At 33.2% G+C, this 14,772-nt stretch overlaps 3 protein-coding genes across 6 annotated transcripts; 2 read left to right on the forward strand and 1 right to left on the reverse strand.

Moving 5' to 3' along the window:
* The first annotated feature begins 886 nt into the window (after positions 1–886).
* Positions 887–2,399, forward strand: LOC114879709 (39S ribosomal protein L47, mitochondrial). The gene is made up of 5 exons (XM_029194914.2): positions 887–1,035; positions 1,136–1,303; positions 1,372–1,586; positions 1,674–1,833; positions 1,933–2,399. The coding sequence occupies exons 1-5, from the start codon at positions 914–916 to the stop codon at positions 2,072–2,074; spliced, it is 807 nt and encodes a 268-aa protein (XP_029050747.1). The 5' UTR covers positions 887–913; the 3' UTR covers positions 2,075–2,399.
* On the reverse strand, positions 2,390–10,877 carry LOC114879700 (pleckstrin homology domain-containing family M member 2). 3 transcript variants are annotated; one of them, XM_046289074.1, is made up of 10 exons: positions 10,786–10,877; positions 10,516–10,711; positions 7,931–8,126; positions 7,683–7,870; positions 6,994–7,176; positions 5,213–6,916; positions 4,929–5,153; positions 4,266–4,847; positions 4,072–4,191; positions 2,390–3,993 (listed from the first exon to the last, which is right to left on the reverse strand). In XM_046289074.1, the coding sequence occupies exons 2-10, from the start codon at positions 10,639–10,641 to the stop codon at positions 3,877–3,879; spliced, it is 3,441 nt and encodes a 1,146-aa protein (XP_046145030.1). In that variant the 5' UTR covers positions 10,642–10,711; positions 10,786–10,877; the 3' UTR covers positions 2,390–3,876. The 3 variants fall into 3 exon arrangements, with proteins under 3 accessions (XP_046145030.1, XP_029050729.2, XP_046145024.1); XM_029194896.2 differs by lacking the exons at positions 10,516–10,711; positions 10,786–10,877 and adding an exon at positions 8,858–9,760; XM_046289068.1 differs by lacking the exons at positions 10,516–10,711; positions 10,786–10,877 and adding an exon at positions 8,545–8,841.
* Positions 10,878–10,917: 40 nt separating this feature from the next.
* On the forward strand, positions 10,918–14,246 carry LOC114879702 (poly(ADP-ribose) glycohydrolase-like). Of its 2 annotated transcripts, XM_029194902.2 has the most exons (11): positions 10,918–11,004; positions 11,077–11,189; positions 11,314–11,474; positions 11,545–11,661; positions 11,741–11,899; positions 11,979–12,232; positions 12,305–12,405; positions 12,471–12,630; positions 12,707–13,025; positions 13,096–13,330; positions 13,403–14,246. In XM_029194902.2, the coding sequence occupies exons 2-11, from the start codon at positions 11,087–11,089 to the stop codon at positions 14,128–14,130; spliced, it is 2,337 nt and encodes a 778-aa protein (XP_029050735.2). In that variant the 5' UTR covers positions 10,918–11,004; positions 11,077–11,086; the 3' UTR covers positions 14,131–14,246. The 2 variants fall into 2 exon arrangements, with proteins under 2 accessions (XP_029050735.2, XP_029050737.2); XM_029194904.2 differs by lacking the exon at positions 10,918–11,004 and having other exon boundaries at positions 11,097–11,189; positions 11,377–11,474.
* The last annotated feature ends 526 nt before the right edge of the window (positions 14,247–14,772 follow it).

Genomic DNA, 14,772 nt, shown 5'->3' on the forward strand with positions numbered 1-14,772 from the left:
CATGCTTTAGTTCCTTTTTCCGAAATCAGATGGCGCTGATTCGACATCGAAATTTTAGTTCGCATTTTTGCCGCCAGAGGGCCAAAATTGCTGCATGCTTTAGTTCCTTTTTCCGAAATCAGATGGCGCTGATTCGACATCGAAATTTTAGTTCGCATTTTTGCCGCTAGAGGGCCAAAAATGGAGCAAGATTTAGTTCCCTTTTCCGGCACCAGATGGCGCTGATTCGACATCGAGATTTTAGTTCACATTTTTGCCGCTAGAGGGCGCTGTTTTTTTTTTTTTTTTCGAAATTTTCGCGAAAATAAAGATAAATTATCTTTACTTACCTGTACTTACCTTTACTCACCTTCACTTACCTTTACTCGAAGCAGTCTTTATAATATATTTATTATAAGGGATGCAGAGATGTAAGGAATGTAGGGATGAAAGGAATGTAGGGATGAGAAGAATGTAGGGATGAAAGGAATGTAGGGATGTAAGGGATGTAGGGATGTAAGGGATGAAGCGATGTAAGGAATGTAGGGATGAAAAGAATGTAGGGATGGAAAGAATGTAGGGATGGTAAGAATGTAGGGACTTCAGGGATAAAGAGATGTAAGGAATGTAGGGATGCCAATCAATTACACTTATCAGTTATCACAAAATCTGTTTATTATAAACAATTACTAAAAAGTTTCGGCTCACATCTTGATTGAGATAAAACTGCTAATTATAAACGAAATACACTAAGAAAAATTAAAAATAATCATATTTTATTATTCCTTCCCGCTAGCTTCATGTGCACCACTGATGCTTCGGGGTCCTTGACACCCCAGATTCCGCACTGCCGGTATCCAATTGCTGGTACCTTGTGGTCTCTGATACCCCAGATGATATCAGGTCGGTATTTCGTTTTTGGTTCATTAACAAAATGGCAGCCCTCACCAAAGCTGTACAAGTTTCAAAAACAGTAAATAATGTAACCAAATTATTTACAACTTTGTCCTTATCTCCAATTGTTAGTCCAATTTCTAGTCCTGTATACATCAGAAGGTTTGTATAACTTTTAAAAGTTGTATAATGTATCAAATTTATATTCGACTATGATATTCAGTGTTTAGTATTTCACATAAAAATGTTCTTAAACATTTAGGGTGCCAACTTTTCGCTGTGCTCTCTTTCACTCTACATCTAAACGAAATGATTTAATGGAATTTTTTGATGACAAGAAGAATTGGGGAGAGGATAAAGTACAAGTAGGACGTTCCTGGGAAATGGATGAATTAAGATTAAAAAGCAATGAAGATCTTCATAAGTTGTGGTAAAGTATAATTTATTTTTCAAACTATAATAACATTTAAATAATACTAATAGAATATATATATTAAGGTTTGTATTATTAAAAGAACGTAATATGCTTCTAACAATGGAAGAAGCCTACAAGCAAGAATGGAAATATTTCCCAAATCCAGAAAGAATTGATAAAGTTGAAGATAGCATGGTTAACTTGGAGACAGTTGTTCGTGAAAGAAACAAAGCATATCATATGCTTGAAACTGGAAGAAGTGGAGAACGTCCCACAAAATTACGATATAACCCCCTTGGTAAAACATCATACCTTTAATAATTGTGTTAAGGTACAAAAGTTACATGATGAAATTTGTATTTTGATTTTCCTTTTCTTTTTCAAGGCCTTCGTCACTTGTACAAAATGCGTCAATATTCTGTACCAAAATTTGTAAATAGGAAGTGGCATAAAACCCATAAGTTTGGTTATGGAGGAAGGGCTGTACAAAAATTTTTACGACTGTACAGAGAGAAGCTATGGAACGAGAAACGTAAAATGCGGAAGTTCGTCTCATTTTTACTTTATTCAAAAACATATTTACAGAAAGTTTTTTATTCCGGTTATTTAATATAAAATGTTTTTTAATACTTTTTATATTTCAGTCGTCAAGATAATCAGGTGGCCGTTTTGATGCGAATTTTCCCAAACCTTGACATTGACGCTGTGAAAGAAAAGTATCCACACGCAAATATTGAGAGATTAAAACGATCGAGAAAGTCTGATGGACATTTTGTTAAGGATTAAAATAATTCCTTTCATTGCTCATGTCCAAAATTATGGAAGTTCTTTAATACAAAAAGTAAATATCCCTCAAATTGCATGTTAAATGTAAATTCATATTATACTGCTAGAAGAAATAGAAATTAAAATTCTAAAAATTTTAAGCTTTACCTAATAAATATTTGTGCAAATAAATACTTGGATGTATATACAATGTTATCAGCATAATGATGTTATAGTAAACCTTATAATTTATAACATACCTCTGTATTTATTGAATTATGTAAAATATTATCAATTTGATGCTATACAGAACTTACAATAATAAAAAGAGTTGAATTGCGAACTATCACTGTGTTTTATTTAAGGTATAAGAAAAACTTAAATGTATTAACATATATATGTTTTTTTTAGGAGAAAAAAACAACACATATTTTTACTTTTATTCTCCTGACTAGTTACAATTTTATTTATATTTCTGTCTCTCTTCCCGTTAAGTTTGATGGTCATGTACGGCGCTGTTGATATTGTGCAAAAATTCCATGACTGTAACATTTAAGAAACATGCTTATACAAAGCATGTAAAAAAGTGTAACATTTTGACTCTAAACGCGCTATAAACTAACATATGAAACCGATTACATTATTAATTTTTATCGTGTGACACAAATTTCATATTACAATTGCATAAATTAATAAGTCTCGTTAATGTAATTCTTAATCATTAAAATGTTTTATCACAATTATTCGTACCTATATAAAACGATGCATATCTTGATTTCATTTTATTCACATTTATAAAATGCATTCGTTTTATGTAGTTTTGGTAACGTAAAGATATACGGCCTTAAAAACGAAAACATAAAATTGGAAGTTCAAAAATAACAGATCAATGTGTTTGTGAAAAATAGTGCCTTTTTGGTAAATTCAATTTTTCTTCTAGTTTGAAATACGTAGTTAATTTTAGAAAAAATTAACATTTTAAATAACAGAATTCATCGCGTTATAATGTTTCTTAATAAAGAAATCAAAGATTAGTTTATCGATTAAAAATATCGTCATTAAACAAAAGCACCTTGAGATCAACGTTATATTACATTTAATGATTAACATTGATACCTGTACAATTAAAAACAATAATTAAGACCCTAAATGAGATTGACTACTTTAAAACAATAAACCTCGAGTGTCCGTATATGTATATATCCATGAAAAAAAAGTTAATAAAAATAAAATTAGAAAGCTGTATCGTTATTATTACTACTATTATTATCAATGTTACTATTAGGAATGTTAATTATACGTCATACACTTATTTTAAAAGCAATTTGTAGAGTATTCCTTTATCATCAAAGCTGCGCTAAGCTTAATTGCCAATTTATCGGCATCGCTTTTAAAACTAACTAATTTAATATCGATAGTGCATTTTCGAACGTAGATAAATTCGCACAAATGTGAATATATAGACGTCCATATAACTGATATAGTGTTTTTTTTTTTCACACTTATCGTTATATTACAATTTTTGCGTATTATTATCAATGTCAATTTTTTTTCCTTTAAGATTTATAATATTAAAAAGATATTGCACCATTTTATTGAATTAGCACATCGATATAACATATCACTAAATTATGATTTTTTGCATTCACCAGTCCCTCAAGGAACATAACGTATTGATTTTCAGGATGGTTAACTTTCTGTAATGTATTAAATGTCACCGGATTGCATATTATGTATATTGTTTCGCCGAATATTTGTTTTATGTATTTATAGTAGCGATTATGATGATACCATATCTATTGGTTATTGGTACACCTTACTATTTAGTCAATTACCGAAGGTAATAAATATCGCCATGCAAGCTCAAGCTCTTTACTGGCATCTGAACAACGTCGATGAAGCTTATCGTCTGGTGGAAGTGTTACCATTGGAAATTCCCCCTGAAAGAATATAGATTATTGAAAATGGCTTGACAGTAAATAACGTATATAGAATCGTTCTTTAAATAAGCTTCGTACCAAATTTGCATCAGCCCACAACGTTTCCAAGATTTCTCTGAAGGTACACAGTTCGGTATAATTAGTAAAATATATAACCCAATCGCCACTACTTTCGTGTACTTCTCGACATGCAAACTCCTACAAACGATAAGATGATAAAAGAAACTGATATCATAGAAATGTGGCATGTCGTAGTTTGTACGTCTACTTACTAGTATACACCAAGACTGCTGAGTTAAAGGTACTCTGAACGCTGTGAGATCTTTTACAGAGGCACAAGAAAGTGTTTGTCCCCGTTGCTTACCAGGGAATACTTCTTTCATGGCAACTAAGTGTTGAGTGGTTGTAATAAGGCTACACGGTAAGGGTTCCTTCTTCTTTGAAGCGTCGAACAACCCAGAAGCACTTTGAACGAAACTTTGTAACCATTCGGAAGCAACATATTCGTCCGGAGCAGCGAATTGAAAAGCTTTATTTGGTTTTAAAAGTATTTCAAAAGTATGCGGACGATGAGAATTTGGGATTCTTCGGCATCCCTGACAGAGACCGCCTTTTAATGGAATGGCTCGTTTCGGCAACCGTTGATTTGCATCGGTGAACATATAAACAACACCGCCTTTAAGGACAAAGTATCCAGCTTCCCATGGATTAGTCGGAGCATTGGGATGAAGCTGTTGATAAGTATGCGGTCTGTACATAAGATCACCCTCTTTTGTCGGACCACATGGTGTACTAGGAGGAGACATATATTCGTCTTCCATATAAATAAGATTGTAATGTTCAATCTTTTCGTCCTAAAATGTTGAATTCGTTGAAACGAAAATATTATTAGAAATAAAGAATTTAAAGCCACTTTATTCAAAATGTTTACGTACAGGATGTACTGCGGTATCGCAAAGAATTGAATGCCTCAGAATATGCATATCCTCGTAATTCAATTCTTTAACTGCTGGAAGTTTTGGTTTCGTCGGAGATCGTCTCATGGCTATTTCCAGATGGGAAATTAATTCTGAAGTAGTCTGGGAACATCCCGTAGAAAATAGATATTGCATCTCGTAATCTGCATTAGATAACAATATTGTTTGTGCATTTGGTCCAACCTACAAAGAGTAATTCTATTTAATAATTAAATTCAATTAAGATTTCAAATACAACTTACCATAATAACATCTAACTCGTTATAAGGAATAACGAATTGATTACTGTAAGTGTGGTTCATCTTCGAACCAGTTAAATACAACGTTTTGTCTGTTAACAAAGCAATCATTGGTTTGCTTTCTCCATTTGTCATATACGAACTCCTTACTTTGTAGACTTTATATAATTCTTCAGTTTTGTCCCTGTAAATGTGTTTCTTAAAAAGTTCACGTAACTTTAAACTGATTTTCTCACCGCTGAATTCCAGCTTCTCTGCGGCTACGTTCTCTTGTATTTCTCTATCAAGATTATCATTGAAATCTTTGAACGAATCGTAGCTTGCTTTTACACCTTTGATGTACAAAGGATTTGCCTTTTGAGGTTTTTTAGCTTGCTTAACTTCGAATTTTCTCTCTGTAATGGATTTCAAGAATCTACTCAACAGGGAAGTTTTAGATGGCGCCTGTCTTAGAGGCGGTGCCAATAATTTGTTACTACTTTCTCCGGTTAATATCGATGTCATGTTACGCTTTTTCGACGGTGAAGCTAAATGCCTACTATTTTTACGTTCGTCCGCCTCTGACGTAGTGGTGCTGTCTACGTCTGACCAGTCGCTAGAGCTAGTATACTTCTTCGAATTCGATGGACAAGGCATCTCAACTTTAGACGGAGGATCTTCAACGATATTCCCGTACTGTTTCTCAACGATATAAGCTTCTTGCGCTTCGTTTTCTTCCAATTCAATTTCCATTTTTGGTCTCAGTGATTTGCCAGGATCCTCTTGACCTTCGGGCACACCGCGTTCCGAAAGTGATAATCCGCAAGCGCATTTACAATTGCTCTGACATGGTAACTGCTCGCACGTTTTTAATGACCCTTTTTTGTCACAGTCGCTATCAAATACACTCGACGACGAGGAATACGAATAATAATCCGAGTGTGCGTTCCTTGCGTTAACACTTTTCTGAACGTAAGGAGAATCTCCGTGGCCGCACCAGCTGTATCTTCCCTTTTGCGCGTCTTTCTTCTGAACCGAATTCGGCGTTAAAAAACTCATGGAAAAATCGGCAAAACTCTCGTCATCGTCCAGTTTCATAGTCTTTAAAATATCTTCGTGAAAGCTGACACGTTTTTTACTTTCTCCACGTTTCTTCTTACGTTGCCTACGTTGCACTATTGCCTCCGAACTGGAAGACGACAAAATACTAGCATCGGTCATATTGATAGTGTTCAAAATACCGTACGGCGGTTCTATGTTCTCGCAATCGGAAATAGTCATGCTAAGTTCTAAGAGATTCGTATCATTGTTGATCACGTACGAATTTCGAGGATCAATGTTTCTTTTAAAACTGTAACTACCGTCGCTGTAATAAGTACTTCTTTTGTTTAATTCTTTAACCACGTTATCGTTTTTGTTATTTATCTTATCTAATTTGGACTCGTCCAGACTTTTGCTGTAAAAATCGTAATCTTTTAAAGTATCCAAACTGGAACAGTTAAGCTCATTGTCGTCAAGTTTTCTGGTTAAGTTTTGGTTCGCTATGTCGCTTTTAGTCACCATTACGGTTTGAAATTTAGTTGTTACCCCAGGCGATTGTGTCGGGGTTTTGCCATCTTCGCTGGAATCGCTAGAACTGAAATTCTTATTGTCCTCCATACAATTATTTATCATTGTTTTGTACCTATTATTTCGATATCTACGGGTATCTTCGAGATGAAAATCTTCCTAAAAGTAGAAATAGATTTCGTGCTTGAACAAGTTGAATATTATTTTTTATTATAAATTCCGTTATAAAAATATACCTCTTTATAACTGCTAGCATCTGTTTCATTTGCAACATCCATATCACTATCAAAGGCAACTCCACTGTCACCAGGAGAAGCTAAACTTGATGAAACGCTTGATGATCTGAGATTTAATGATAATATGGTTCCACTCATAGGCCTTTGAGGCATGTAATTGCAAGTGTCCAGATATGTCACATCCTAAGTAATAAATGCATTGAAAATAGCTTGTAACTGTTTGGTGAATAAACAACGAAAAATTGTTTTTATAGGATTTTCCATGAACATATTAAAGAAGCTGATACACGATGAATGAAAAATAGATGTACACAAATGATAACTCTTTGCCCTTTAAATTCATAAAAACAGATTCATCTAGACATACAACTCTTACTAAATGATAGACATAATTTATTACTCAGATAATTGTAACCAGGGGGTGATATTAATATCAACATAGGGGGGAAATAAAATAAAAGATACAAAACATATATAAACGCCGACGACCACACATCGATACTATCAGTGACTTTTACCGTGACTACGAAAAACAAAAAAAAGAACTGGCTTCTGATTACATGATATGAATATTAATATTTTGTAAAACACTTCATTACAATATATGTATAAGTATACTATAAGTATTTATGAAAATTTGCAAAATATATATAACATTTAATATCATGAAATAATGTAGTTCCACATACCAGTTGCAATGTAAAGGAGACATTTTCTAGTCCAGCGAGCAGATTAACTAGCTGATTAGTTTTATCCACATCCCGGACAAGTGCATGAGGAAAGTATTGTTTTTTTAATGTTTTTGTATCTCTTAGTAAGCAAGCCAAGTAGCTTTCAAAGCTACCCTCGCTGAGAGTGTGGTACAGCCATGCTCTACCTGAAAAACAAAAGTATATATTAGAATTATCTTCTTTAGATATTAATTTAAACGGTATACCTTTTCCAATGGAAGTTAAAACACTTTGAAGGGCATGAATCACAACAACAGTGTCTTGATGACTAAGTTCACGAGCAGTACCCCAATATCCATGCCTCTCTACACGTAGTCCATGACGCAGAGCTCGATCTAACCAGTAGACCAACCATGAATCCCCGTCTAAGACTACTGTACCATATAAACTTTGAGCATAAACCTAACAAAAATAGTTAAAAACATTTCGTTTAATAATTAAAACCAATAAAGTTTTAGAGAAATATTATTGATTAAAAGAAAAATAAACTAATAAAAACCAACAATGAAATAGAAAAAAAAAATGTATCAATACCTAAATTCCTGGACGATTTTACAGAGATGCAAAGCAATTTGTAAGGTGACAAACTCAAGATTTATTAATTAATAGGAATTTTAAAAAAACAGAAGATGAAGTGATAAATTCAGTGAGGGGTATAAGAACAAAGGGATAATGACAAACACGTCGGACAAGGGATCACAACGCAGAGAAAATTGTTGTAAATGTAAAAGAAGAAATCTTGATGACGGCAGAGAAGCACATGTACCTTTTGAACACGAGTTAACGTTAAAGAACAAGAAAGAAGATAAACTCATCTAACCATTTGACGGCTAACGCGCAACTGAATGCATTTGCGTGTTCGATTTACCGCTTCGATTTCAACTGTTTCGTCATGGTTAAGGATTAGTTGTTCCTCGCGAAACAAAAGAGAAGGATAAACTGTTCGAGTTGAAAGATTCGCGATCATGGAACAGTACCGAATGATCCACAGAGGTGGAGGAAAGGATCACTAGATCGATGTGCATATTGAAATTCGCTTTAGAAGAATGCATATGTTGTATATAGATAGATATGTAGATGACGTATGGCCTTGATATACGTCGGTCCCTATGCTCATGCAGACAGCCACTCACCAGTTTGACAGCTTTAGTCAATTCTTGAAGTATTCTCCCTTTGGACAGTACCTTGTCGGTACAAAGGTCCATATCTTCCTGGCTTGGCATTTCGATTTCTAATCTTACATGATTTTTATCGAGCGATAACACAACTTTCGTGCAAAATGAAGGGAAAAATCGAAGACACCCAAGACAGAACACAACTCCGATGCGTCGTTGGTGGAGCCGCACTGACACATTTGCCGGTGTCTCTCATTGATTTTAGTTACGCGCAGGCCAAGCGGCAATATCAAACTCCCCTTTAATCAATCTCCCCTTTATTTTTTATTATTTCTTACGCACTTGTTGCCTTCTTCACTATCGAAACCAATACACAAGCAAAATTGGACTCACGTTCGTTTCCGATAACGATTATCGAATAATAGTAGTAAACAGATTGTTATAGGTTCGAACGAAAAAGAAGCAGGAGATACGTTAGTTTCAAAATAGTAACTTGTATTCTAAATACAAATGCATGCAAGTAAATAGTTAACCGCGTCTGATGCTTTTATAAACTTTCTAAATATATTTTATATAAAGCATTCTTTCATCTGTACTTTTATCTGGTATTAAGTAACGAACATTATAATCTGTTTAAATGTGTTACATGAGCAAGACTTCTGTGTCACACAGAAGTAACAAGAGTATCGACAGATAACACCGTTTAATTATTTATCCGAATAATGAATAAGACAAATTATTATACTTAAATAAATAATTCGTAACGACCTGAGCCTATTTGAGACTATTTTTATTTCACCTACTTGAAACAAGGCTTCTGAAACTGTTCCTATCTAATTGAGAGATTATACCGTTCAAAAATAAATTTTATTATTTCAGAAAATTAACTCTGTATATTTTAATACTGTTAATGTAATAAATTGCATAACACCTGTTTTTGTTGACAGAAGATAGTTAATTTTGTCTTTATCACTTACGGACCGTATTATGCTGTACAGTGCTGTGGTAGATAAGCTACTGATTTAAGCGAATGAAACATTGTTGAATATAATGATAAACTGCATGATTTTAATGGATCATTTTAATGCAATCCATTGTGGAAGGTGAAAGGTCCAGCGCAGTTATCTTTTTATCGTGCTATAAAATAAACTTCTTAAATATATTACATATCTTGTATTGGCTTTTTGGTGTTACATTATGCTATTTTTAAAACTTGCATTCGCGATAAATTTTACATGGAAAACATGTAATATAAAGAAACTATAAGGGATGCGACAAAATTTATGAAACAGAGAGGATTCTGTACGAAAAAAGCTATCTTATCATAGTACTAATTTTGCATAATGTTTAAACATTTTTAAAAATTAATGGTCGGTAAGCTAATTTTAAAAATTCGATCATTGCGCCATCTATATAAAAACTGCGGAAACTATTCAACAACTTACCGACCTATTTACCGACAGTAAAGCAACCGGTAGCGACATCTGTTCAAAAACAGCGGAAACTATTTGTCAACTTATCGACTGTCGGAAGATCGATCGATAAGTCGAGAAGTAGTTTCCGCCATTTTTTAATAGAGGGCGCAACAGGCGATTTTGGACTACTTTTTATGAATGATTGTAAAAAACATTTTAATTTGTAAATTAAGTAAAAAATGTAAAAATAAACACTCTCACCTCTTCCACGTCCAAAGACAGACTGACTTGCTTTAGCGCAAAGCGGATAATTATATTCTTCGCACTTATCCTAGTGATTTTATTGAGGATGTAGTGTCGGTCGTAATAAGCTGCTTGTATACTCATATGTTTCCTCGTATTTTTGCATTGTTTGCATTGTTTATTGATTGTTTAGAACGTTGTAAAATTAATCATACTTTAATTTAAGATTATATTAGTGACATGAAAATATTATTTGCTAAAAATGATTGTTTTTGTATACTGTTATACCTAACTTTCCCACAATATGTTTGCGTCGTAAGGAATTATGGCGCCAAATAAGTGTATACCAGTGTATACGTAATTATATTTTCAATGATGATAAATGTCTGAAATAAAATTATGATGAATTAATGAAGGAAGTTATCAGTATTGTAATAACTTATTGGCACTAATAATTAACTTACTTGTGAGATACGTTATGCAATTAACATTATTTATTTTTTTTGCGTAAGAATTTTATTATTTTATTATTTATCGTTATTTTTCATCATTACTATAATTTATTTATAATTCTCTTAGTTAAAGAACTATGTCAGATCCTGGATTGTCATTTGATGAAGAAGCACTTTCACCAGACATCTTCAGCGATGTAATAGATAACTTGACAAATAACCCCGTAAATTCTGATGATTGTAAGATACGTTACGTTTACTTCTGATAATTAAGAAGTCGGAAAAATTAATATTGTGTATATACTGCATATATAATCTTTTCTTAATTTTTTTTCTAAATTTATTTTTAATTGATTTTGAAAAGCAAATTCAATGTCTGTTGATGTTAATGAACCTGAACCTGCGGATGATGTACCTGAATGGAAAGGAATGAGTATGGATGAGATTCATAAGGGTTTAGGTGTCTATGACTGTCAAGAATTGCCACCTATATGCCCATCTTCAACTCATACAGTATTAGTATCGGTAAGAATTAGATTAAACTATTCTTTCAATATGTACACGTGAATTTTTATTGGAAAATTTTTTTAACTAGTTACCATTACCTGCAAGAGGAACACCTAAACCATATCCTATGCATCAGGTAGACAAATGGAGTCAAGATTATGTAAGGATGCCACATTCAAAACATAGTGTATATCCAATAGATGAGGTGTGTAATAATCTATACAGTTTGATCTTATTTGTTGTATGAAATTCTACATACAATATCATTGTATTTCATATTTTAGAACGGAACTCGTCGTTATCGTAATAGGTGGGAAATAATACAGGAAGCATTGCTTCAAAATTTTGTTTCAACTCAACAATTAGAAAGCGCAATACTTTCTTATAATCACATGTATGCACAGCGTTGGGATTTTACTGCATTGCATCATTTCTTTTCTGAGGTAGTATTTTAAAGTCTATATGCCTTTCTTCGTATACATTTCAGGAATATTTCGATTACACATGGATTTCAAATTAAAGGTTGTTGATGAAGAAGAAGCAAATATTTTCTTTGAAGTATTATTACCAAAATTGGTTCAGCTTGCTTTGCAACTCCCTGTTTTAATAACTGGTCCAGTGCCTCTTTTGAAACGTCACACTAATGGAACAATCAGCCTAAGCCAGTTACAAATAGCCTCTTTACTAGCTAATGCATTTTTCTGTACATTTCCGAGACGTAACTCGACTAATCCACAATCTGAATATGGAAGATACCCGTACATCAATTTTAATAGGTATTTTATCATGCATTTGAAGCTTAAAATGAACGACAAATATTTAATATATTAATGTTTTCATTTACATAGATTATTTTCAGCATATAAGCAGGAAAAATGGAATAAATGTGAATTCATTACGGAAAAAATGAAATGTATATTTCATTATTTTAGAAGAGTAACATCCAAAGGTGGGTATGTTAAAATTTCAGGAGAAATGGAATTTGAATTCTATTATAATTTTTCCATAGAGCAGCCCCAGAAGGTATGGTAACAATTCAGCGGCGTTATATTCCAAAATCAGACTGTCCAAAATGGGACGATCAGGTACAAAAACTATTACCATTACATATTACAAGCAGAGGGACTATTGAAGCAGAAGGGACTGGACTTCTTCAAGTAGATTTTGCAAATAAGTAATTTACATTTTTGAAATCGGTACTGAAATAGATTGATTTTACTTGTAATTCTGATCATTTGAAATGATTTTAGATATGTTGGCGGCGGTGTGCTTGGTTTAGGATGTGTACAAGAAGAGATAAGATTTGTAATATGTCCTGAATTAATGGTAACAATGCTGGTTACTGAAGAATTAGATGATACCGAAGCATTGATTGTGTGTGGTGTCGAAAGATACAGTAAATATAAAGGCTACAGTAGTAGCTTTAAATGGATAGGAGATTTCGTTGATGAAACTCCTAGAGATATTAGCGGTAGGCGGCTAACATCTATTGTCGCTATCGATGCACTTTATTTTACCCACCCACAATCGCAGTTCAATATAAGTAATATAACAAGAGAACTTAATAAGGTTGAAAATCTATTGTTAAATGTGAGTACGGATTTAATTGCTTAGAATCTGACAATTTTGTTTCTTATAGGCATATGTTGGATTTGTTGGTTGCGAAGGTAATAAAAATAATCTTCCTCCTGTGGGTACCGGAAACTGGGGATGCGGAGCCTTCCGGGGAAATCCGAAATTAAAAGTTCTATTGCAGTTAATGGCTACAGCAGTAACAGGTCGATCTATGGTTTATTTTACTTTTGGCGATACAGCTTTACGGGATGAAATTGCCGAGATGTATATGCATTTTGTAAAACATGAGATAACTATAGGTATTGATTTTTAATTAAATATTTTTAAAACATTTAAAATTTATGGAAATGTTGATTAAATTGATTTTGTAGGTCTCATCTTTTCGTTATTGAGGCAGTATCAAGAATTTGCTCCGACCGGAAATCTGGATTTTTATCGTTTTTTATATAATCGAAGTAAAATCAAACCACTGTCTCAAAATTTAAATAAAAATGTTCATACAATGTTTTCTACAACGAAGGAAGTTGTTTTAAAAAAGAATAAAAGCATTACCAATGGTGAAAAACGACCTCTTCATTTGGATATTAAGAAGTATCAAAATACAGAAGAAGAAAATATACAGACATGGTTGAGTAATATTGACGAAGAGGCCACAAATAAAAAGAAAACGGATATTCCAGTGGAAGAATATTTAGAAGTTAAAAATATCGCGGAAAAAGAACCAATTCAGAATAAAGATAGCACAAACAAAAAAGAACAAATCCAAGACGACGATAATACAGAGAAAAAAAGGAAACAATCATTGTGGAAAATTTTAGGTGATACAACACAGAAAACAAATCAGGAACGTCGATTGTCTGGTCTTGAATTATTTGATGCAGAACAAGAACTTGTTTCTTGTCAGGCTGGTAATAGTTGTAGTGAATCAACGGAAAATAAAAATTGGCCGTCGGTAGTAACATCTACAGATTCGCATAGTTCACACGAATCAATTAAAATATCAGGCGAAAATCCTACGTCTTCGTGTAACCGAAACGATTCGCCGACGAAAAAAGCTGGGCAGCGAAAAATTTCAGACTTTTTTCAACGAACCAGCTGAAGATTTAAAGTTGAAGACTTCTGTTAATCAGACATACTATAATACAAGATTTTGTAATAATACATACTTTGTACATAATGTAATAATGAAAACAAATAAAGAAGTAATTTTGAGAATATCGAAGTACATATATTTTTATTATTGATGCGGCGTTATAAGATTGACCTTTCCAGAATGTTTTAAATGGCTATTCATTTTCATAGAGTTTAATATTTCATTTTATTTAAATCGATATTGAAATTATGATGTTTAAGTGAACAATTTCAACACAGATTTAATCAATGTTAATACAGATTTGAAAGATGAATAGATCCACAAACTAATAGTAGTCACGTGATACTTATCGACGTATCGCGTTGCCCGTGGACCGAAGAAATCGTCGAATATGAAGATGGCTGCTGCCACTGAAATATTAAATACTCTTACTGATAAAGCAATTTTCCGAAAGAAAATGTAGGATTTCCCGGGTTGCGACGCGTTTCAGGTAATAATTGATTAATATTTAGTGGGTATAGTGCATGTCCGCGTGGCAATGTCCGGTCTTGCTCGTAATAATCGTGGGCGGTTACAAAGAGTTATCGTAACTTCACTCTAACTTGACATTTTGACAGGAAGCAGACGTAAATATTGAACTGAGCGTTC

This window comes from Osmia bicornis, chromosome 2, assembly GCF_907164935.1.
Source record: "Osmia bicornis bicornis chromosome 2, iOsmBic2.1, whole genome shotgun sequence".
Classification (NCBI taxonomy): Eukaryota; Metazoa; Arthropoda; class Insecta; order Hymenoptera; family Megachilidae; genus Osmia; species Osmia bicornis.